At 37.9% G+C, this 24,425-nt stretch overlaps 1 protein-coding gene across 1 annotated transcript in view; it reads right to left on the bottom strand.

Moving 5' to 3' along the window:
• LOC102207847 (VPS10 domain-containing receptor SorCS1-like) overlaps nt 1-24,425 on the bottom strand; it is a 49,815-nt gene that overhangs the window by 7,142 nt on the left and 18,248 nt on the right. The window contains exons 3-23 of the mRNA XM_005727461.1: nt 24,164-24,263; nt 23,812-23,970; nt 22,388-22,461; nt 16,026-16,090; nt 15,373-15,491; nt 14,955-15,044; nt 13,955-14,134; nt 11,371-11,517; nt 9,561-9,663; nt 9,177-9,253; nt 8,442-8,533; nt 8,168-8,275; nt 7,740-7,857; nt 7,442-7,575; nt 6,309-6,422; nt 5,390-5,561; nt 4,913-5,099; nt 3,836-3,969; nt 3,610-3,733; nt 2,043-2,155; nt 1,004-1,138 (exon numbers count right to left, since the gene is read on the bottom strand). Of these exons, the coding sequence (XP_005727518.1) occupies nt 1,004-1,138; nt 2,043-2,155; nt 3,610-3,733; nt 3,836-3,969; nt 4,913-5,099; nt 5,390-5,561; nt 6,309-6,422; nt 7,442-7,575; nt 7,740-7,857; nt 8,168-8,275; nt 8,442-8,533; nt 9,177-9,253; nt 9,561-9,663; nt 11,371-11,517; nt 13,955-14,134; nt 14,955-15,044; nt 15,373-15,491; nt 16,026-16,090; nt 22,388-22,461; nt 23,812-23,970; nt 24,164-24,263 (2,545 nt within the window). The remainder of the gene's footprint in view (nt 1-1,003; nt 1,139-2,042; nt 2,156-3,609; nt 3,734-3,835; nt 3,970-4,912; nt 5,100-5,389; nt 5,562-6,308; nt 6,423-7,441; nt 7,576-7,739; nt 7,858-8,167; nt 8,276-8,441; nt 8,534-9,176; nt 9,254-9,560; nt 9,664-11,370; nt 11,518-13,954; nt 14,135-14,954; nt 15,045-15,372; nt 15,492-16,025; nt 16,091-22,387; nt 22,462-23,811; nt 23,971-24,163; nt 24,264-24,425) is intronic.

Raw genomic sequence — 24,425 nt, 5'->3', positions numbered from 1 at the left:
TCAGAGATAAGAGAGGGGGAATTTGTGCAAATACAATTTCATTTCAGCGCACACATACTTCCAGTACTGTGGACAAACAGAGAGAAAGGGAAGTTAAGATGTAACTCTCCTTAAAACACTTCTCCAATACATATAACCAAGGACTCTAAAAACAGCTTGATGCTCCACATCAATCGGAAATTGGAGAAAGAATCTTAGATAATTAAGGATGATTGCAGCAATATGAGAGACAGAAATATATGCAAAGAGTTTCTCAGGGGGGAAAAAATCAATGCAGGAGGCAGTGTGGTGAAAAAAAAATTGCAGACCACTTTCATTTTTATCCTTTAGCTTAAGACTATGGTATGGTAAATACAATGTTCTGTGTATCTGCAAAGCAAGATGCAACCCTGTGGTGACAGAAACTGTTCTGAGTTTTCGTCTGGGTTTGTATTTTTTGAAAGCAGGAGATAATGATGTCTGGTTTCCGAATGTTATTTTCTAGGTTATCAAGAGTTTTGTGATTCAGCCTCAGTCTGTCTTGTCCCCGGTCCCGGTGTCAAGCCTGTGAGTCTTAGTTTTGTCTCTGTGGCTATCTTACTTCCTGTTTTACTTCAATAGTCTCCTAACACATTCAGTTTTGCTTCCCTTGTCTCATTTGTCTAGATTAGTGTCACCTGTGTTCACACCTGTGGCCTGTCCTCTTGTCACCTCATGTGTATTTATGTCCTCAGTCCAGTCAGTGAGTTTATGTGGTGTTTTTTAGAGTGCTACTTTTGGGTCCTCTCCTGCCTGCTAGACAGCTGCAGTGATAGAAAGATATGTTTTTAATACTTAGCTTATACTGATAGCTCAACAATCCTGTATGACACTCTGAAGGAAAGGAGGCATTCTCCTGAGATGTTCTCTCCTGAGACGGTCTCTTAACTCCTCAACTTCTTGTATTTATTTATTTTCTTTTGTGGATTACAGAAAACCAAAGTGTATCTGTCAAGGACCGTTATAGTGATTTATGAGACAGTACCTGATCCAGGTGTGCCCACTTTTCATCCATGGCTCTGTCACTTGGCCTCTTCTCAGGTACAATGAAAATCTCTGCTGTAGTTGGTAGCCCTGGAAGCACTGTGACCAGGAGCTGATCCTCACTGATTCCAGTGACCTTTTATAATAACAACAAAACCTCATTAAAAAAGGTTTTTGAACTGACAGACTTTGAGGTGATAGTGTGCACTACGGCCCTGAAATACGATCCTTGGGGGTCATCTGTATTAACGAGTAAATTCTTTCTGCTTTCTGCTTCATATATCATTTGCCTAAGCACCAGTCACTGTCGAGGTATAATGCACGAATCAAGTTAAACATGCAAGTTCAATATGACAGTCTTTGGTAAAGGCCAGAGCTTTTAGTGCATTGGTGCCGTAACCAGAGGTCTGCTGTCAGTTTCTTGGTGCAAACTGTGGTCATATCTGACAAGACAGAAGGTCAAAGTGAATGTTTCATACTGAGGGCTACTGTCGGATATATATAGAGCTCAGTATCCAGGTCTTTTACATAACCCGCTGCTTTGATGACATCCCCACAGTGTCTGAAAGAGAAAACCAGGCACATTTAACCACAGTGTGGCTCTTTTTTACTAGAGGTTGTGGTGTTCTCTCACCGTCATTCTCTTCTTCACAGAGGCAAAAGGCAAGTGTCAAAGCAGCACTTTTACTGCCCTTTAGTGTTTTGACATGTTCAGTTGAAAGCTTGCGCTCGTAATAATGATTTGGAGTGATGCGCTATGTCAGCGTTCAGAGCGAAACGACTAATTACACAGCTACTGAGGTTAAAGACACTGCAGCTATTGGAGTGAAACACTTGACAAGATCACATGCATACATTACAAATGTAGCGTAACCAAAATCTTAAGTGTTATCAGCTCACTAGACAGTGACTAGAGTTTTTTTCCCTCCTCCACACTAGTGTAAAGCTGCTAATTGCCAGAATCTAAATGAGATTTCTGAAGTTTAGTTTATTCCTACTCATGTTACAGCCTTTATAACACCAGCAGCTGAAAAACTGACCTGAACCATGCAGTTTTTCACAACTCTGGCGATGTCCTCTCTCCATTCAGACACCCCGGGGTTCAGCTCATCCAAATTAGATGAAAATGCCAACACGTGTGAGCGGAAATAATCTGAAATATAGGCAGAAATCTTCTTACTTCATGAAAAAAAAAAACTCTTTAAACAATTATCCACTTCACACACTTCAAATAACCCTTACACTGACTGGCAAAAGTGTCGTTTCTTGCATATATTTTTTGGTCTGGTGACCTTCTTATTTCATTTTAGAATACATTGTTTATTCCTGTGCATGCATCATTAGCTGCAGCTAAATCCTCAACTTTGTTTATTAGCTGCTACAAGAAAAGACAGTCGGAGTGCCAGTGATAAAATGTATTGATTGTACTACTGGCAGAATGTAAAATGAACTGCTTCACACTGGAGATCTGCTATAGCGCTAAGTGTTTCATTAGATTCAAAGAGCAGCCCCAGGACTCCTCAAAAATTGGTATTTTCATTAAAATTTACATCTTTTTAAATGTTAGTAAACAATTTATATCAAAAAGAAAATAAATAGAAATTCTGTGCAGAGTTTCTGCTGTCTTTGTCTGTGTTACATGTATTTGTATTGTTTATGGTGAGGGTGGCACCGAGGTGCAGTGGTTAACACTGCTGTTTAGCAAGAAGGGCCTCGGTTTGAATCCACTGTGTGTCTGTGTGGTGTTTGCATGTTTGCCTTTTGCCTCCATAGGTACACTCCAGGTATAATTTCCCCCCACAGCTCATGACATGCATGCATTTAAAGTTGAGTGATGGGTCCTGTTCATGTGCCAGTTCCATATGTGGTACAATTAACTTTGCAAACTAGCATAAAAAGTGAACGAAATTTAAAGAAATGCTCTGTCATTATTTATAATTACCTTCATTTATACTAGAAAAAAATAGCAGTGTCCTGGCCAAGAAAGACAACAGTGCAATCATAAGTTGCATAATTTAGTAGCACATACACATTCAAAACTATACACACATTGTTAATTGCAAGCAATAAAAATAAAAATAAAACACAGAAACAACCAAAATTCATAAAGTTGATTGTCTGTAAAAAAATGAATATCTTTGTAAAAGTAATTGTAATTCCAGAAACAACAGGCAAAACATCTGGAGCCTGAAGTAAATGCCCCCAAGTCATTAAAAATAGAATTAAGTTCATTAAGTAAGAACAGTTCTTACTTAATGAACTGGTCTCACTTGCTTACCCAGGCTTAAACTTGGATCATAGAAACACTGCAGCAATGCTTTTATGTTTTCTGGCACATCTCATAACCCCTACAGAGCTTTCACATGATCAAAACTGTAGTTACTAAACTAAACAATTTCTACTGCAACACAGCCAGCGTCCTTCACTCATGAATGGCACGAGATGTGGCTGAAAGAAGCATCACTGAACCCTTTTTTTTTTGTGCTGTCAGAAGCCATAAAGTTTTCAAGTTATTCACTCTCAATTTCTAGAGGCAAAACAATTATCGAATGGCTACTTAAGTGCATTAGGTGAAGAAAATGATGGTAACATAAAAAAGATACATACCATAAACTGATACCCTCTTTTGATCTTGATGGACAGTGTTGCCCACTGAAGCCTGAACAGTAACAGTGTGAGTTCCCTCCTTGGAGAAAGTGAAGGGCATTGCGCCACTGAGGGTCACAACAGGCTAAAAAGGCATAGAGGCATGAGATGAGATGAAACTGTCTACTATCTATCATGCTGCTCAGTAAACAGGTGGCATGGTTTAGTAGGAGAAAGTATGGCTTACCTCCGTTTTGTTATCAAACCACCAGTAATAAGTGACTGTTCCCACATCACTGGGCTGTAGCACTGTGGTAAGGTTTACTGCTTTGTTCTTGATGACCACTGACGGAGCAGAAAGCTGGACCTGCTCGAGTTGACCTTTAGAGGGAAAATACAGAAACTCCAAAGTCGTACCTTTTGTTAAAATGCGTAAACGTAAAGCTTTCATGGTGCTCCAAATTTCAAGAGAAACCACGTATTTGATCACACAGTATTCTGGCACAACAATGGCGGCCTGGAACACATTGACAGGCAGGATTGAGCTGAATGCGCTTCAGGAGTGGTTTGACAAGTGTCTGCAGATGTTTTGATGTTTTTGCACCCATGAAAGTGCCACTATTGGAATCTGTTATAATGAGGTAAATTCAAGCTGACCAGTGGCGCTCTTTTCTGTCAACAAGGAGACAACAAACAGCTGTCTTTCACACCCACGCTGGATGAATGACACTCGAAGCTTTTTTTCTTTTTTTTTCGGTGAAGTCTTACTTTAATGAGCCGATCTGAACCTGCAGAAGGAGCGTGAGTGCATTTTCAAACCACTTTTCACTCTAAAGGTTCAAAAGTCCAAGTGTTTTGATCTATTTGAAGGCTGGTGCAAAGTTAGCTGTATTATATACGTGTATATTCCAGCTCCATATTTTTATTTTTGGACATGGCTTTGCATGATTCAGATTTCAAAATAATCCTCATTTATCTTACACTGGGCCATGGTGTAGACCCTCAAGCTGTTTTAGCTCCCTTTAAGCCAACTTTCGTCTGATGTAAACAATTAACAGAAGGTTTGAACAGCAGGTGGGTGGGGCATCTGTGAGCTAGAGCTGTATCGCCTGAGCTGATTGTATGAAAGATGTCACTGACATCATACAACACCAAGATCAGAAAAAAACTGTGTGAATCATGTGAACTTTTAAGGTTTAATATGAGCATTGCATTATGAATGATGCCTATAAATCTAGCATGGAAGTGGAAGTGTATGCATTATATGATTTTGTATGCTTTAGCAGGAGCTTATCCAAGACAAGTTACTTTTTTTTCCACTCACAGGAGACATGGAGGTAGAGCACGATCCTTTCAAAGCCCAGAGCGTTGTTTGCTGTAGCAGAAACTTGGTAGATGCCAACTTTACTGTAGATATGCTTGACCCCGTCGTCGATGGAGCTTATATTCACATAGGATATAGCGGTTCCATCACCAAAGTCCACTGTTATACTTGTCATGGAGCCAAGACCCTTGCAAAAGAAAAGAAAATACTGTCACTCACGCTGTAACCTTGGTTGTTTGTCAGCATTCTCGCTGACACACAACCGTGTGCTTTTTCTCTAATATCTACTGGAATGAGGTCATGCTGTAAATCATGTCACAGCATATTTATTTGATGTGCTGCTGCTCGGTCCTCTGTGATATGTTCATGACAGAATCTTGGTATACAGTACACCAATAAAAGAGCATGCACCCTAAAAGCTTCACCCTATAATGTAAAGTACATGGGGGTTTTTTTTTTCTTAAGTGAACTCAGCACCTCTTCCAGAAACACCAAGAAGGTGACATTCTTTCCCAAAGTTGCTACCAGCGTTCCCTCATTGGTGAAGAGCTGGAGGCCCTTGGGAGCCTGACTGGGACACTTTTGTCGTCTGGGGCTGTACTTTAACAGGTTTCCCTCGGTGCAGTTGTTAGACAAAGCTCTGTGATATCTAGAATTCGTAAAAGAAAAGAGAGGACTTCTAAAATAAAGGACTGTCAGACACGGCATGAGCATAAAAGCAGGCACAACCCATGTAGACAGTGGATACGACTGTTTGTCATATTTAACTGCTGTATTAGGTGAGTTTAATTAGCCTGTTATGAATAGATATTAATGCAAACAGATTTATTACTGGATATTTTTTTTTATCATATTTCCCACATATGTTGGCTGGTTTAGTCTTGTTTAATGACTAGTTTTTAAGCAGCATGTGACGTGATGTTCAGTGTGGTGGGAAGCCTGTGCTATACAGCTGGCTTATTTTGGCTGACAGTTAAATAGTGGCAATAAATATAAGCAAGCCTCGCTCTTAATCTGAAGTAAGAAAATCAGAGGTTTGATCTTTTTAATTACCTAAACTCCACACACGTCTCTTTCAAGCATGTTTTCCATCTGTTTTTAACCTTGGAAATTACATTGTATGAAAACTACTATTTTAACACAACAACTGGTGATTCATGAAGGCTGATTTGAAACTAACTAAAAACATTTGTGCATCTGCTGCTTGTTTTTCTGGCATCATTTCAATCTGGTTCTACCAGAAATCTCATCCTGTGAAAACTGCCACCAAGTGCTAGCTCGGTGGGGGATATTTGATCTCTCTACTATTGATGGTCTTTACTGTGCAATGTAAACTGCATTGACAAATAAAACTGAATTAAATCAAAAACATAATGAACAAGTGACTCAAGCATACCCTGTGGTGTTGAGAAAGCTGTCCCCTGCGATGCAGTCTCTAGATGTTGCTGAATGAACGAACCAGAAAGCTGGAGCACAGGTGCCATCGATCTGCCTCTCGAACCCATAGTCGCTGTTTCAGTAGGGAAAAAGACACTATTATCAAGATTACGGATCGTTTATTTATATATTAAAAAAATACCCAAACCCCACACCAAAAAATAAAAATAAAAAAATCAATAACTACATGCATCCTTCAAACAGAAATGTTCTGGGCTAGAGAAAAGTCCCCACAGCAAAGCAGTATTTGAAGTTTTGATGTTTTTGGGGGGGGTTGCATCAAATTGCTGAGGCAGCAAAAGCATTGTCTGTGTTAACACAAACACACAATTATAATACCTCTGCAAAGTATTCATCAGTAAGACTGATCTGTCAGAAATCTTTCATCATGATCAGGGAAACACTCTCTCAGGAGCCAGAAGTCATCTAGTAATAAAGTGGTGTTAAGCTTGTGTTATATTAGTTTGTGCTGCTCAATCAGCCCCGGTTAGATGAGAAAGATAAAAGAAAGGATGAGACAGTCTGAAGTGATAAACAAGTATCGAAGCAATACTTGTTAGACATACAGAAGTAGCTAATAATAGAGTGTAGAGTGAACCACTACTGCTATTCATTATGGAAATCTATTCAAGGGCACTTGAATCATGCAGCAATGAACCTGCTTTCATGTGATTGCGAAGGCTGGGCACCCACATTTTTCTTTATCTCGTGATCATGTGGTGTTTAAACTTTTTATAATTGAGATTTTTCATACTTTTGCGATGCATATTATCATAAATATAAGTTTGGGTAACACCGTGTGGTAAAAGTGACATGATAAATGAACTGCACAATATACTGGGAAGCAGAAAAACATCTGTGTTCGTGAAACTTTTTTTTATTATTATTATTACCAAGTTATGTCCTAAATTTACAAAAGAACATGACTGAAATAGGAATAACAAGTAGTGAATTATAAAATAGATCTTTTCAAATACTGTTCTTGTTGTGCCTTAGGTTTACTTCACAGACTCTGCCTCTGGAGATTGATAAAGTGTTGTGCATTGGATTTAATGAAGTGAAAAGAGTGTAGCTGCAGAGAAGGGAACTCACCACTCAAAATCCGCCTCTGTGCACAGGCAGGAATCTGACATCTGGGAAATATACTGATCTCTGGCCTTGACACATCGAACGTTTGCTTTCAGTTTTTGGAAGATTCTCTTCATTCCCATGATGCACACTTCACCCTGTGATTAATAATGCATCATAAACATTTCAGAAATTCTTTTTTTTGTTTCTTTTTTACCATCTTGCTTTTATTGTGCAGCTAAATCAAAGTGATTCTCTTGGCTTTAATCAATGGATGAATCTTCGCGTTATCATTAGTCAAATAGCAGAAAGACCGCCTTACCTCATTGTGCAACTGCCACGTCAGATAGTCGTCAGATGTGCACCGCTGTTGGAAAATGGACCGGAAGTCGATCTTGACGAGTTGCCACTCAGATCGATGACTGAAGTGACCGAATATTCTACACAAAAAAGTCAGAAAAGCAAGAAAATTAATCAAATGTGGGGTAGATTTGAGAAGAAATATGTGAAAAACCTGTAACTCCACTGATAATAATAATAATAACAATACACTGACTCTAACCCATGTTCTGCAGGAGCAGAGAAACCCTTCTTCTACATCTTGGCTGATGAAACCCAAAATCCATATCAAATAAAATCAAGAATATTGTGAACTCTTCTAAGTCTTCATCTGGGTAAAATATAATTAGCAAGGACGGTAATTAACTAAAATGAAACACATTGAGTCTTCATGCTTCCTTCAAATCTTACGTCATTATAAGGGTGTCCTCTCCAGGCTCCCCCAGCACCCCATCAACATAGAGCGGAGAGGAGGTGAAGCTATATTTGTCCCAGTTCCTGCCCTCATCAAAACTCAGCCTGAGGGAGAGAACAATGGTTGGATCACAGACAGACCAGCCACAAATAGAGCTGAATTCTGTATGAAAAGCATCAGAGGGGAAGCAATCCCCCCCCCCAAACTCCCTTGTTTTGAAGATTGAATACAGTCTCTAAAAAGATGTGGTGCGTCCTTGGAGAGCCTTACCATATGTGTCTAATTGGCAGAGGTGTGTGTCGGATGGCCACCAGAGATCCTCCTTGATTCAGGAAAAACACACTGTACTCTTCCTGAAAAACCTGCAGACATAATCAGCTCCACTTCATAACTCCAGAGAAAAATTCAAGTCTGCACAAAGTACAAGAACATGCATGTTCACACCTATACAACGAACAAGCAGGAACACACAAGAGTCTCAGCTGTGTGAATAAAGGAAAGCGTCAAGCGAGCGTTGCTCTTATTGTTGATATTTTTTTCAGACTTAAGCCAATGGCAAAAAGTCTAAATGCTCCTTTTGTTTTATTTGTTTTAAAGATCAGATATGCACAAGGCTGGCTGTCAAACTTCACGCCTTTGTTTTTTTTGTTTTGTAGGGGGTTTTTTTTGAAAATGTGACTGCAGCAACAGCAGCTGAAAACTGAGGAATAAAAGTTGGCAATGAAAGCTCAGATTCCCTGTTTTGTTCTCTTCTTCTTTGTTCAGATAATAGCTCACTAAAGTCATATGTTTTAAAACTTTTGTTCCGTATTACACTCAGTGAATAGTCATGGGGAAGACATTACTGGTTTCTTGAATGGATAAAAAGACTCAAAAGGAAAACCTGATTATACTCAACAGAGTAATACATTCAGAAAGCACTACCTATCGAGATGAAGACATTGTACAGGTACTAATATCACAAAATGTACCCATAGCCCTAATCTAACAGTTAATGTAATGTACCTCTCTCCAGGTGTTCCCAGCATCAGATGTGATGAAGATGCTGACATTAGCGTTGGTCAGCTCAGGTCCAACCACGCCTGAATACAAAAGATTTTTAATCTCAATTATTTTAAGCATGTCACGTTTTCAGATCCGATCGTTAATTCAGAACCAACAAAAAAGTGCTTTTGTTAGTCGTTCCACTAAAGAACATGCAACAGATGTGCAGGACAAACAGATTTCCTTTTATATTCTAAATTGTTGTCAGCTAAGAAAGACAGAGCTGGAATTGCATCTAAAAAAAAACAGATGTGACTGTGTACTGAAGGATGTGAGCAAAGACCAGCATTAAGGCAGAGCGTAAACAACAGTATGGATGTGCAAAATAATCAAATATCGTCTCACCTGATGCTATTATGATTCCTGGAGCTGAGTCTTTGCTGACAATGTTTCCCGAGGTGTAAGGATTCTCTGATACGTGAAGGTGCAGGTGCAACGAACAGTATGGCTGCGAAACGCGAAGGACATTAGTTTTCCAAATCAAAATGAAACGTTAATATAGATCAGATCTATGCGCAGGAGATGACGTGAAGATTTGATTGTTATTTACATGAGTAACTCAAAGCCCATATTTGGGCTTTTGTCTGTTGTAAAAAGACACAACAAGCATCAAAAATAATTACAACAACTAAAAAAAAAAACATTTTAGTTGCAGCTGTAGCCCAGTGGAATCAAAGCTTATGAAGCAATATGAGTCCCAACTAATGCTATTTCACATAGTGAGTAATGCTTAGTAAATATTGTCTTATTACAGTTCCCAGAATTAGTGGAAAATGGCTAGAGATAGAGATGCAGCAGTAGAGATAAATCTCTTACGAGTGTACGCTTGGTAGATTAAAAGGCAGTTTGGACGACAGAAAGTGTTTGTGGGACCTTTTTGGATTAAGTGCCTCTTTAGATTTAATTTATGGGCCTAGAATCTCTCTAAATTAAAAAAAGTTTTAATTTTCCTTTAATTTCTCGTTGACTAAGTCTGCCACTTATGCTTGTGCTCCTTATCTTTTATGATTTGACTTTGCCTACCCTGGTGGAATAAGAAACAATGTGAAGCTTTGTACTGATTTATTTTTTTTAAAAGAAAAGAAAGAAAAATAAAGCAAAAATGCAATAATGTGCTGCATTTTAGCACACAAACAAAAAGCTATCCAAAAATCTATGGTACAGAGCAATACAGTAAAGTCTGGTTTTCAAAGCATGCTGGGATGCTATGCAAAACGTGAATAAAAATAAAATCCAGTGATTTTTAAATCATTTAATCACCACATGTGTAAAGCTAGAACTTGATGATTAAATCATCTTCATAATATTATAATAACATGTGACTGACATGGAAAAGCAGGAAAATGTCAGGAAACACCAAAGGTTAGGCAGCAAGTAAAATGTCTATGTTGCACATTCAGTACTACAGAAATAATACTAAAACTTATATTGAATTTACAGAATTTACTCATGTCGTAGTTCCATCATCCAGTGTTTTACACCCTATTCGTTGCCACTGCTGCTAACATCTTGTTGCATGAATAATATAAGCCTCTACGGGACACAGACACACTCTAAAATTCAACATCTGAGTGCAAAACTGGAGTTTTTAAAGGGGATTAATGTAAAGAGTGGCCTGAAAGTGCATCACAATTTTTCGTTCGTGATTTACGATGATCAAGTGCTCATGCCTGCAGTCATTCCCCAGTCCCGTATAGATTTGTGCAAATGTTGCACCCCTACTGCGTACGCAGTGCTGTAGTAATACTGTCTAGAGAGAGTGCGTACATACATGTTTGACTTCATCTAAGTTCTGTGCCAGGAACTGAGCAACACATAAGACGAAAATATGAACCTAGTACTCAGAGCAGTCTGGAGCCTGAGCTTTGGCTCATAGGGATTACATTTACACGTTTGAGTATGACTTAAAATAAGGAAAGGTATGGTATGTTCCCTTTCCTTGTAGTAATATGTATTGAATATAAATGAATACTGGAAGGTAAACCTAATCATAACAGGTCTCTTCACTTACTGCCACATTCAGAACTGCGTTGCTATGGCACATAGTTATCAGCAGACTTTGACCATGGTCTAGCATGATTCACTGCGGTATTTTTGCAAGCAGATAATGGAAATCCAAATAACCAAATGTACCTCTTGTCAGTGGCCCACTTACTTGTTCACAATAGACCTTGTTTCCTTGGAGATCGGTTGCTGGAGCCTGAAGAAGACGCCAGTCTCTCCCCTTGTTGTATGTGATATAAGTTTTCACTTGGTTCTCGACAACTTTATTTGACAGGAACACCCCTTTAATCCCGGCAACCTGAGAACATGAGAGAAGGAGAGCAGTGGGGGGAAAAGTAACAAAAAAGGGAGGAAAAAAATAACCGTAAATTATTCAAACTTAAGTAAAGCTGAAGACCTAGTTTGGAAAGGAAGAGATGTCTGAAAGTGATAGTTTTTCCTGACATGGAGCACTATTTTGGACCATCTGTAGGACTCTGCAAAATCAAAACAACATATGGCACAGCCCTGAGATATGTCTTCTTCTTTGTATTTATGTGCAGAGAGATGCAGACTCTCACCTGCAGCTATCACTTGAGCTCACATTTCTCTTTCATTTCCACAAATCTTTGTCAAAGTATGAATGACCATTTAATATCTTCTACTGGTCACTGCAGCTAAGTGTTTCTGGGCAGAGAGCAGCATAACTACTGCTGATGGCTATCTTAGCTTTCAACAACATGATGCTTTTACTGCTGGCTAAGGATGAGGATAATCTAGGCTGATGTATACATGTGCAGCTGCTGCAACCTCGTAGTAGATCTGTCAGCACAGATATAATATGTTCAGGGCACTAGTTAAAGCCAGTATTCTGCACTGTGCCAATGCACCATCACTGACTGTGTTTTCGAAATGTGTATATGAACGATACCTTATCTAATGACTAAACCTGTTAAATGATTTCTTGTGAAACTGTAATGTTGCATGAAAAAGATGATAAAGCAGCCATAAAGTAGATATGAGAGAAGCACCCAGATGCTGCAAAATGAATGCAGTGTAACATCTGTTTCATTATAGAAGGGGCATCTAAAACATCTCAGTGCACTTAAGGAAAACACAGCAGAAAATCCACAAGAACTCTTATGAAAGTTTTTGTCCATCTGTTGGTGCTTTACTTGTCAGAGTCTGTTATGTTGCTCAAGAAAGATCCCAAACCAGTGATTTGACTTTTGTATGGTACTCTTAGAGACACATAGTGTCTCCGTTAGCTCTCCCCATGTTGCCTTCAGAGTCCTCTTATACTCAACAGTTTCAGTATATGGGTAAAAAAAATTGATTATTCATCTAAAAAAAATTCATTCCTAAGCAGCATCAATTTAATGTTATTTCATGTAATTTTTTATCATTTTTTAAGGACACAAATACAGTCCCAAATTAGAAAACAAATTAAAGAAATCTAACTCGGTAAATTTCTGACATTTTGACTTGATGAATGTGATGAAAGTTTGTGACTTTTTGATTTTCTGTCAAGCAAACCCTCTGTTGGGGCAAGGAACCACATTTGGTAACTTAAATAGATGTTAAAACTGGCTTCACTGTGAGGTTGTGGAACCATATTAACGTCTCCCAGTCAGTCAGCAAACATCAGGCTAATGTATGTGACACATAGTGATAAAAGTGCATTTGAATGCAATGCTCATTAATGCATCCAATCAGCAGTGGCTGGGAGTATTTCAGACTTTCTTCTACATTATGTATTTCAATAGTTGTTCTAAATGTTGAGATAGGTGTTGTCTCTAGAAATTAGTGGAATTTATGGCTAAAAGTGGTGGCACTATATTTGATCATATTTCCATAAGTCCACTTTGAGACATACACCAGATGCATCTAGAGAGCCATATTTGTGTTATTAAAAAAACTCTTATAAATATAGGATAGTAGTAGTGAATAATACAGTGATCCAGTGAGACATTTATCCCACTTTCAGTCATTTTCAAGCTGTGAAATGTGTGATTTTGGTTTTTGATACCCTTATCGTATTTTTATTATACTTCAGTTACATAGTGTTATTATATTTTATTACTGCTAAAATTGATTTAGTAATTCAATGTTTATGATTTATTTAGTTTTCCTTGATTTTCACATAGAAGAAAAAATAAATAGCATGGTTTCACCATGCTATTTATTTTTTTGTTTGTAGTAGAGATATACTTCACTACTACTGTTTTTCTTCAAAGTGGGCTCAGTATTGACACAAAAAAATTGTTTTTTTTACTTGAAGTATTCTGTTCGGGCACAACCTGTATTTGTGTGTATACGCATGCTCAGTTCAGTGAATGAACTCAAATGAACTTAGACCTTTGAAGAAAAATATAGATTTTTAGCCACATTTTCTTATTGGCGAATGTTGCCACCTTACAGCAGCCTGTGCCTGTGACTGGACAGGACTCCAGTCAAGAAAAATGTTCAGAAAATAAAACGAGGAACCATATATGATACCTTCATTTACCTTAATTTGGAACATAAAATTAAAACCATATAACACTCTGGGGTTAACATTCTGAAGGAGCTCAATTAGTGCTCCATAAAGCATTCTTAAGTAGTAATGCATTAATGTCAACACACACAGACAGACAGAATATAATAAATATATGAAATATATAAAAGGAGAAACTACAAAAAAAGCCACTGCCCTAATATTACAAAACCATGTAGTCAGATAAAAGCACCACCCCTGCAGCACATTCACTGCCTACCTCATAGAGGTCTATCATTATATTTCCCTCGGGACCTCCACTGCTCACAACGTCCTCCAGCATCAGGGTGAAGAATAGCCCTCTGGACTCAGACATGTACAGGTTGTAGGAATCATTCTGGTGCCAGTCCTGAATCGCTGCCACCACCTGGTTATCGTCTGTGCTGATTATCTGTAAGTCCTAAATAAGCAGAATTCATGAGTGGATGCCTCTGTGTGGATTACTTAACTACTCATTTGCCAATATGTTTCTTAGGAAATGGCTTAAAGAACAAGTAAGTGTAAATCCGCTTAGCGATGTGCACAAAGCTGCGAGCTAACAATTTGTCACTTCTTGACATCACTCAGTCTGGGTCTGTAGCAATTAGACCTAAGGCATTTCACGCTGTGCACTAAAAATGAAGCCAAGCTCCTTTTAATTTTACTGAATCTCTTATCCAGCATGGTGCACAAGATGTGCCCTTCCCAGAAAAAATTGTCACAGAATACAAGGCAGGATGGATAGATTTATTGAAACAACACTGCTGGAACTAAATCTCTCCTGTTGTTCTAACACAGTCTCTCAAACTGCTAAGCCACCCTGCTGTGGTTGCAGTAAATGGAAGTCAGTGCATTTTTGTGCAGATGCTAAATTGACATTTTCTGCTTCAGAACATTTTGGGGAGCCCTCGGGAACTCCAGATTTGCTTTAAGTAAATGTAATTTAGGCGAAGTAGATATAGATGAGAAAACTGAAAATCAGTGCAATGCTATTAAATAAACAGAGACATAATTATGCAATCCTATATCATTTTTCAGGAGATTAAAGCACAGAAAACTATTTAATGGATTCGTCAGTAAATAATACTGGAAGCAAACTTGATGAAAGTATTTGGAAATAATCACCCAACTAAAACTTATAATCATAGAACAAAATATCCCAGAGGAATAAATGTTTCATAGTTAAATTAATGTTACTTGTTCTTCTCAATCAAACACTGCATCCTTTCCAGTTACCTTACCTTTGGCAGAGTGTACTTGGGAAGCTTCATTGGGTAGAAAGCATTTCGTTTATAGGACACATAATGGACAGACTGGCCACCTACTGGCACCTACAAAAGCAGAATAGAGTACATTTATCCATAGTAAACATCCATAAACATAAATGAAGACACTAACTGCCCGAAGCTCGGGTCAAATAATTTATGCAGCCATCAAAACTCTGGGTTTGTTGCTAATTAGGCTGTTGTGCATCATGCCAGAGTGGCATTGTAGTAATACACAACGCTGCAATTTAATTTTTACCCCATCCCTTCACAGGATAATGGCCCCTTTTAGTTAATGAAAAACATGACTGTACATTAAGACGAGAGTGAACACATTGGTTTTACAGCATTTAATTGTCTTTTAATGAAACCAGACCTCACAATAAAAACCCACCTGGATAAAAACGTATTCATCCTGAACCACAAGGGAATCAGGGATGATAAACCCAGGAAAAGGTTTGCTCTTGTTTCCATCAGAGCAATTCTGAAGTTTACAAGTTATGTACTGCGATCCTGTGGGTAAGCAAGAAATTAGTGCTCAAAAGACAACATAATACAGGAACAAACAACCTTCTGTAGCCCACAGTCAAAGCTTAGCAGTGCCTATGCTCATAGTATTAAGTGAAGCATAGAAGCAAAAATTTGGAAGCCAATATTCTTACTAATAGATAAAGTAGAGAGAGCTGTCCCAGTTTGTTAACATCAGCCAAATGAAGTACTCTCTACAGAGATAGGGCATTAACACACAAGGCCCTTATGGAAGTGCCCCCCTCTCTGCATTGTGGCCAAGAAAGTCGAGCCGAGTGCGCCAAGTCACAGCCCAGCCCTTCAAAAATGAATAAGCTCGACTGTATGAAGACTTCATGTAGCCAGATGGGAAGAAGAATTTCAGCACTGACTACTTTCTTTGTTTCTCACTATAATAATAATATACTTAAATGAAATTATTCATATATATTTATTATATTAAAAAAACATTGTTAAACTAAATTGTGATAAATCAATTTTTTTTCTGTGTTGCCAAGGTAACATGTTGTTATTACTCACGCCCATCAGAGACGCTGATCTCCAGATGAATCATTCCTTGTTCTTTGTCCAAGCCCAGTCTGGACCTGTAACATTACAAACATTACTTTTTGTTTTATAATCAGTGTCTGTCCCGTGACCCTTAAGAAAAGTGAACGTTTCACATTGTCTGAAGAATTCCTCATTTATTTCTTACTCTGAAGCACATATAAGAGCTACAGGCTGCCTAAAAGCCCACTTTCGTCTGATGTATGGGCTTTGCTGAAGCCTCCGCATGAAAAAGGTGATATTAGCTCTGGGCTCACTGAGCCCCACCTCTTCTCTATAAGCCTACTGTGCTCTGACTGGCCAGCTTTCCGGTGCCTGTAGTGCCATCCTTTGCTTGTGAGCACTGCCTCCTCCTGTTCCTGGTGAGGAGATTCCAAGAGCAAAATGTAAAAAACAGAGATGAACACAAATGTCTTGTTCTTAACTACAAATGGCAATTTCTCCAATCTATTCTCACATGTTCAAATTCAGTCTGGTATATGAGAAGATCTGCAGCAACAAGGACAGCAGCAGGGCATCTATGCTTCAAAACAGACTGGTTAAGCTAATTACCAGCTGATTGTATGATATAACACTGAAGTTTCAATCACAAGCAATATATGGAGAAATGTATATAAAAGAAATCTGTGATAAGCTTACTTAATCTCTATGAAGATGCAGGAAAAAATGTTCATGTCATGTTTGTAGCAATGGGTTTTTTGATTAATCATATTTGATTCTGGCTCTGACATGAATATTGAAAAGTTGTAAATAACAATGTACATTGTTTAGAAGGTTTACAACCTCCAGGCTAGAAAAATGAATCCAACACAAAAGTGTTTAAAAAACTACCGAGGCCACTTGAAGCGAGTCCGTCCCCACAGACTGCTATAGCAAAATGGCCAACTTAGAAGCAATAAAAACCTTGTTTACAGCCTGGCACAGAAAATACATAATACACGGTTTTTTGTCTTTAGAGGTAGTCTCCTCCATCATAACAAATACATACTGGGTCTTTATAACTCATCCTTCTGGATTCTGGACGTGGCTGCTTTGACTGACGTGTGCTGATGCAGCCTGCTGAACACTATATCTGCCTGCTTGGCCTCATCTCCACTAATTCAAGTCACAGACTCAAGCCCTCCACTGTCTGTTGCTAGTGTCTTCTGGAGCATTTTCATGAAATAACCTGACTGACATTATGGCTGTGGTAAAGCTTGTGCAAGAAGGTTTAGAAATTTGCCCTTTAGTGTTAAAGAGTTAAATTCTGGTATTTTACTAGTGTGCTACAAAACAAATTAGCAGGTACACATGTCTGTCCAGTAAGTTTGTGGTGGTGGTTTGTTAAACTTTTGCTTTCTTCTCTAAATCTGGTCTCTTCTGGGTCCAAAAACTAACACGGCAGCAGCCAAAATGAGGCTTCAAAACACAGAGCACAGAAAACAATGACATGCTGGGTACATCTATCTTTTATACACACATATGTGTATTTGGAAACTCCACGCTGCCAAACAGATGTGATATTGCTCCAAAGCACCTGAAGCTGTCCAGGCTTCCAGTTGGCCAATCAGAAGACAACAGGCTGTCTGAGATGAAGGACTTAAAGAGTTCAGAAGTAATATCAGCTTTTATATTATTTATATTTTATCAGATTTTTTTGGTGTGATTCCTCCAAAGCTACTACAATACAGACTGACAATAAAATATAAAGCAGCAAGCATTACACTGCATGCGCCTTTAAGTTATGTATTAAACAGTTATTCCCAGTAGTTCCAAAATCAAGAAGTTGTTACATTTAAATTGGAGTATTACTATTTTTTGTCACCACTAGTGCTGATAGTTGCTGCATATGTTTCATGGTTTTTTTCATAAACTGCATGAGAACAACTAATGCTAACTGAGAAATAACTTATTTACATATAAATATAATTGTACTGACTTGCATACATTTGCAAAGGATTAAAAGTTAGTTTAACTTAAAGAACAGAATTTTCTTTCTTTTTTTTTAATTTTATCCCCTTAATAAATTATTTTGGGACTCCTGAAGCCCTAAATTAGGCTTTCATTGTAGGTCCCCCAATTTTAACATTCAGTGTTTTGTATCAAGTAGCTTAGTAAAATAGCGAGACAAAAAGCACTGAATATATTTGAATAAAGTGGAGCCTTGTACATAATCAGGCTGTAACAGAAACAAAGAAAACTGAGAAAACTCCTTAGTAAGCGCATTGAGCTCACAGTAATTGGTGGGGGTTTTTAATGCTCTTAGAAGAGCAATATTTGTCTTAGATTAGTTGGTTGTCATTTAAATTTCATTAGTGGTCATGAGAAATAAGAGAAGGAGCAGTGGCGATTTTTAGGGTTTCATTTTCCAGGAGCAACAACATAGCAACCATAACTACAGACCTGATGGGTCGTTTGGCCTGTACCACTCGTTATCTGTAAAGTATACTTAGCTATCTTATTCACTTTCACTACAGATTCTTCACGGTAGCGGTTAAGTGAAGAGTGGCTGGAGTGACCACTTCTTGTATTAATAGCAGCTGTTGTGACAGAAGATGGGTTTTCTTCTCATTTTCCATACTGTGTCTGAACTACAATATAAAAAGCTCCAATCCTGCTTCCCTCAGCACTCTGTAATTGCCTCACAGCTCCATCTCTTTTAATGGACTTTCTGTCAAATACTTCATCCAATTCTATCAGTGAACAGCAGCACTTGGTCTTAAATAACCCCTGCAATGTTACACTATGTTCCCCAATAACTAACGCCTTTTGGTAGCATTTTACAGCAAGGACGCAAGACCTTTCAGGAATTCATAGACCACTTTGTGGTTGAGTAAACACATTTGATTAAAATATTTGATTAAAACCTTCAGAACTATAAGTAACATACCTGAATTAATAGTATCTAACGCAACAATTTAGGGAATTTTAATGGCAAAGATTTGTGAATTATCAAATCATGTTAATGTCTTCATCATGGTGTAGGATGGGCTAAAGAAATTGAAGTAATGGCATTGAGCGATTTTGGTTGAATTCCAAATGTTATAATTACATATCAGAGCTTTCATTCTTCGTATCTTTAGCCTGGCCTTTCCGATAAAGAGGCAGCCTTGTCCTTCTTTAACACAGCAAAGCAAATGATAAATAGCAGCAGAAAATAAATCATATTCAACTTTTCATATCAGTATGCAAGAGGTCATGAATTCACGATAAGTGTTAACATATGCTTTTGTAAATCATCTTAAACTGAGCAGTGTGGGATGCTTTTTTCTTGCATATTTGGGTTTATGTATTTCCTTAAAGACAAAAGGATGTGCTTACACATTTGAGCACTGTAAATTAGATTTTTGATTAATCCTTTGGCATCACTCACTGTTCCAGATGATGGGGGGAAAAAAATCAAACGTATCTTTAAAACTGGGATTTGTTGCATTGACGCTTCTGTGTTAGTGAGGTGAATTCTTTATTTGGTTTTTGGTTTTTATTTTTTAAAACAAACAACTGTTATGAGTGATTTTCACACCAAACCTTTGGTGATTTGTGAAGAAAGACCATCTGCTGATGTCTTGTACAAACCTAAATTATGAACACATTCTCTGCTGAAGAGTAGCTGCAGTCTCGTGTAAGAAAGAATGTGAAAGTCAAACATGTGTACTTATATACTAATCTACTGTGCAAAAATGTTCAGCTGCCCCTCATTTCTTTATATTTTACTAGGGGATGTGGAACAGGTGCAGTAAACATACATGGATCTACAGTGTATAAGGTAAACTGCCTAAAAACACATTTCTAACAAGCTTGAAAGTCAATATTTGGTAGGATTACATTCACCACAGCCTGAACCCTCTTAGGCAAGCTATCTTGTAATGTTTTTGAATAGTTTTCCATGCTCATTGAAGGACATTTAAAGCTTTTCTTTGAATATTGGCTGTTTTTTGGCTGGATCTGGGGAGGCCACTCATAACTGACCGTGTTTCACTGTGTGTTTGGGATCATTTTAATGCTGACAAATTAAGCTGATGTCAGTCAGATGCTTTCTAGATCATAGATTCTGCATTTCATCATTTTTTAATGTCTAATGGGAGAGGGCCCACCCACATCTACAATGAGCCCATTCTGACTGCCCATAAGAATATTGTTTTTAATTTTTAATGATCAGAATAACGTATTTAAATGCACAAAAGGCTAAATGTGAATTCTATGAAAACACTGATAATTGTGTACATACAGTGAGGATAAACTTGCTTTCTTTCTTTTATTATATTATTTATTTAGTTACAATTTGAATGCCAGTATTTAAGAGAGTGAATACTCTATGATGGTCTTCACAATGGTGATAGATCAAGTATTGTTTTCATACATTATGCATGTGCATGTATTCACTCGTAATAAACACAAGTGGTAGAATAGTATCAAACACATGCATTTTATGTGATTACAAGTTCCAGCCCAAATTAGTTTGGCCCATCCTTGCACTACACCTGTACACACTGCACACTACATCGAGATATGGCAACTTTTAAGCTTATTTGGCAATCAACTTGGTGCAAACATACAATTTCATATTTGTAAAATTGCTTTATGTTTGACATGTATCACATATTTAGCTCAAGAAATGGGAACTAATGTGTTTGAGAGAGGATTTAGTAACAAAGTGCCTAAAGATACAATATAAAATTGTTTATTTGTCAAGTTGACTGGTTCATCCCTTCAGTTAGTTTTTTGGTATCCTTAGATGATAATTAGGTCAGTGTTACGTAACATTTCTCTAAAAGTACTGGACTGAAAATGAGTGAAAAATAGCCTATAGTCTATAGGAAAATTATGAAAGACCTTGTACAGTACTGGTGTAGTTCATTATGTAGGTTACATGGAAAGATCCAGTCTACTTTATGTTTTACACATCATTATAAAGGGATTATAACCTACTCTTGTAGAAGGCTGGTTAATATAATGCTGTGTTTTAGCCCTGAACATGGGACAGGATTTCTGTGTTGGCAATAAAATGTTTTTGTGTGACAAGCTCCTTCACCACTGCAAATTGTATTTTTAGTGTATTTTAAGTCCTTGTGGGCTGGGAGTTTGACACAATAAATACCGAACTCACACACACACAGTAAATCCTGTGGGCTTATTTCATGCAGCAGTTTTAGCTTATGAAGATTTTCCAACCTAGCTGCAAACTGAAGTACCTTTAACCCAAAGATGTCCATCGTTCTGCATTTAATTGTATTGACTAGAAAAAAACAAATTAGAAAGTTAACTATTTCTCCTGAACAACCATAAGCAATGAGGCTTGAGGATAAAAATATCAGCATCATTAAACAAGGCACTAAAATGCCTTTTTCATGACTTTCCCTGAATTCTACTTAGTCATTACCTCTTCCCTACAGATTTGTATTTACCATAATATTGTCAACATGATTTAAGACTAACAAAAACCTGCAGATCACTCCACTGTACGTCATTTCAAACTTCCTGATTAATATGGCTTTATTTATTTATTTATTTAGAGAAGAGTGTGAAGCCAGCTACTATAAAAACTGTCATAAATTTAACACATATCAGCGACCATAGTCCTTGTATCGGTTCCTAAGAGAAGCTCAAAAGCCCCAGGACACAACCTCAGTCCTGACTCTATGCATCAGGTACATGCATGCAAAAAAAGAAAGAAAGAAAGAAAAGAAAACCTGATGGATAATGTTCGGGTAAGCCCTGATTTGTAACATAATATGGTAATCCAAAAATATGCCAAAAATATTTCATGAGGAGACTGTATTCGGTGGATCAAATATTTATAAGTGTGTGTAAACTAGACACAGCGCATTATGTAAAAAATAAAAAGAACGACAAGCAAATATAAAATATTTATAAATACAAGCCAAGCTCTGCCTTCCTGGAAACCTTGCTTGGCATTTGCTATTTAAAGAAAAAGGCTTTAAGTTTAATTAATTTTTACCATTTCTGAAAGGACAAATGCAAACATGTTGTTTTTTCTATAACCCAAGGCACTTCCTACAAAGATCTTTATTAAAAAAAATGCTTTACATGGCACTTTTGAAAACAAAGCCACAAAGTGCTTTACAAGACAAAATAAAAATGGCAGGCCCGAGCTAAAACTTTAAAAAAAATGGCACACTTGAGACTCTAGATGTTGGGTTTAAATCTGACTTGATAACATTAATGTTTTGTTTTCTTTGTCATTACTGAAAACAAGCTGCTGACTGATCATTCCCTTCTGTACTACTGTTGTGAGCAGAGTGCTAAAAATGCACACAACTCAATTTACATATTTTGTGTGAAAAGAATGCAGCATGTTTCTACCAGAATGACAAATGACTGGATGTTGATCTCACCAGTAGAATCTGTTGGGGACGACATTGTCATGCACAAGCTGCCATCTTCTTCCAAACTCAACGGAGACATAGAGCTGAAAAATGGGAAGGCATTAATCAAATGTCTACGGCATGAGGTACAGTATAAAGATGATTTTTTTCAGAATCTCCAAAAGGATTATTTCAAGATTTATGTCCAACTTCTTTTCCAAGCAGCTGCCAAATCTTTAAATTTTGTAGCATTAAGATTTTTAGTTGTTTTTTTTTTTTAAAAATACAGCACTACTAAGTGCATGCTTTATGCGGAGATCCACCAGTTCATGTAAAAATGCAGTAACCCTTAGAAGCCAGATTTTAAAAATAAAACAGGGAATGGTGTATATCTACTGTGATGGCTTAAATAAGAGGGAAGTGATATACAAAGTGGTCTCTGAGTTAAAAACCACAGCATCTTGTTCTTAAAGTAACACAGCAGGATTCCTACCTGACATCTTAAAATCCGTCTTGTAGCTGTCATTGTAATTTTTCTCCATAAAGCCATTTTACTTGTGTTCAAGCAGTCCGAAAGCCTGTCATCTCTCCTTAATGACTGAGCAGCGTGCATCTTAAGCTCTCAGCCTTACAAGGATCAGCAATATCATTTTTGAGTTATCTAAGTACTTACAACTTTTAAAAGACATGACAGGCAATCAATAAATGTAAAATGAAACCCAGCTATAGCTGCGATAAAAGGAACAAGGAAAACCACTGAAATGTAGCTTTACAAAGACATACAGTATGACCTAAAGGCAAACGTCTCTGGAGCATCTTTATTTTGACCCATCTGTGGCTCTCAACTCAGCTTTCATCTTCCTCCCTGCATCATTTATCTCACTTCTCAGACCTTGACCGTTTTTCTCTCTGAAAATCAAGTCTTCCAATAGCAGGCTGGGAGTCCGAGTTTGATGCCTCTGGTTTTGAGTAAAGCAGACAGCAGGGTTCTCACACAGAGTAATGGAGGGTGTGTGTTTATGCTCGCTATTGTGTGTGAGTGAGTTTGTGCATTGTTTGGGCGTGTCTAACTTGTTAACTTTCCCCTGTGCTTTCTGAGGACACATCCATTCAGAGCTGTCTGTAGCTGCACCTTATGACCTGTTAAGGGCTGCAGAAGCGGCAGATATCTGTGCTTGTGAAGACCATGTTATGAGAGTTAACGTTGGCATTAAAATGAATGCATCTGGCCATGAAGGCAACCTATGTTCTGTATCATTTTATAGAGAGATTACTTGCAATGTGACCCCAAGGTGACGTCAGTCTGGCAGAACATTCAAGTAAAAGTAACAAAAGAATAAAAAGCAGCAAGTAATCTGTATACAACAGCCCACATTCTGATATGGAGATGTTTTTCTGTCACATTTTCAGATTTTATTGCAACTATTTCATGCCATCTGACAGCTACACTCTACCTTTTGGTCATGGCTGTAAGCCAGGATCCAGTCTTCCTGCTCGGGGTGAAAAAGCAAGCTGAGGATATCAAAGGCTAAGCTGTATTTTTGATAGGACGCCCCCTCGTCAAGGCTAATGAGCAAGCTGCTCTCCACTTCTGGGTCGGTCAGTAACATGATCTAAGACAAGACAAGACAAGAGACAGGGGAATCAGCAGCCCACCATGACAGCATCCATTCCACAGGGCTTAAAGAGCGCTTGTGCAACAGACGCAAGGCACAGACTCCTGCAGGGCTGTGTAGGGTAAAAATCATAATAACCCTGCTGACAGACTTATGAATCCACGTACACGACATGCACGTTCACACTTACCTTCATCTTGTTGTTTGGACTGACATACAAGTAGCTCAGTATGGTTTTTGTCCCGACTTTCTCATTGAGCTTTTCATACGTGGTCCCATAATCAGTTGACCTAAAATTCAATTACAGGACAAAGTAAATGGGTTTTGCTGGAGAGAAGAGAAGAACAGCGCAACACCTACTAGTTAAGATGCTGATGGTATCATTAAGCATTTCAGGGAAGCAGAAAATTACCACAGCAGAAGTCGTGAAGCAATTTGCTAAATGAATGGAG

The sequence above is a fragment of the Pundamilia nyererei genome, unplaced genomic scaffold, assembly GCF_000239375.1.
Source record: "Pundamilia nyererei isolate P.nyererei 1_Seehausen unplaced genomic scaffold, PunNye1.0 scaffold00024, whole genome shotgun sequence".
Lineage (NCBI taxonomy): Eukaryota > Metazoa > Chordata > Actinopteri > Cichliformes > Cichlidae > Pundamilia > Pundamilia nyererei.
This window is presented reverse-complemented; position numbering and strand designations above follow the sequence as displayed.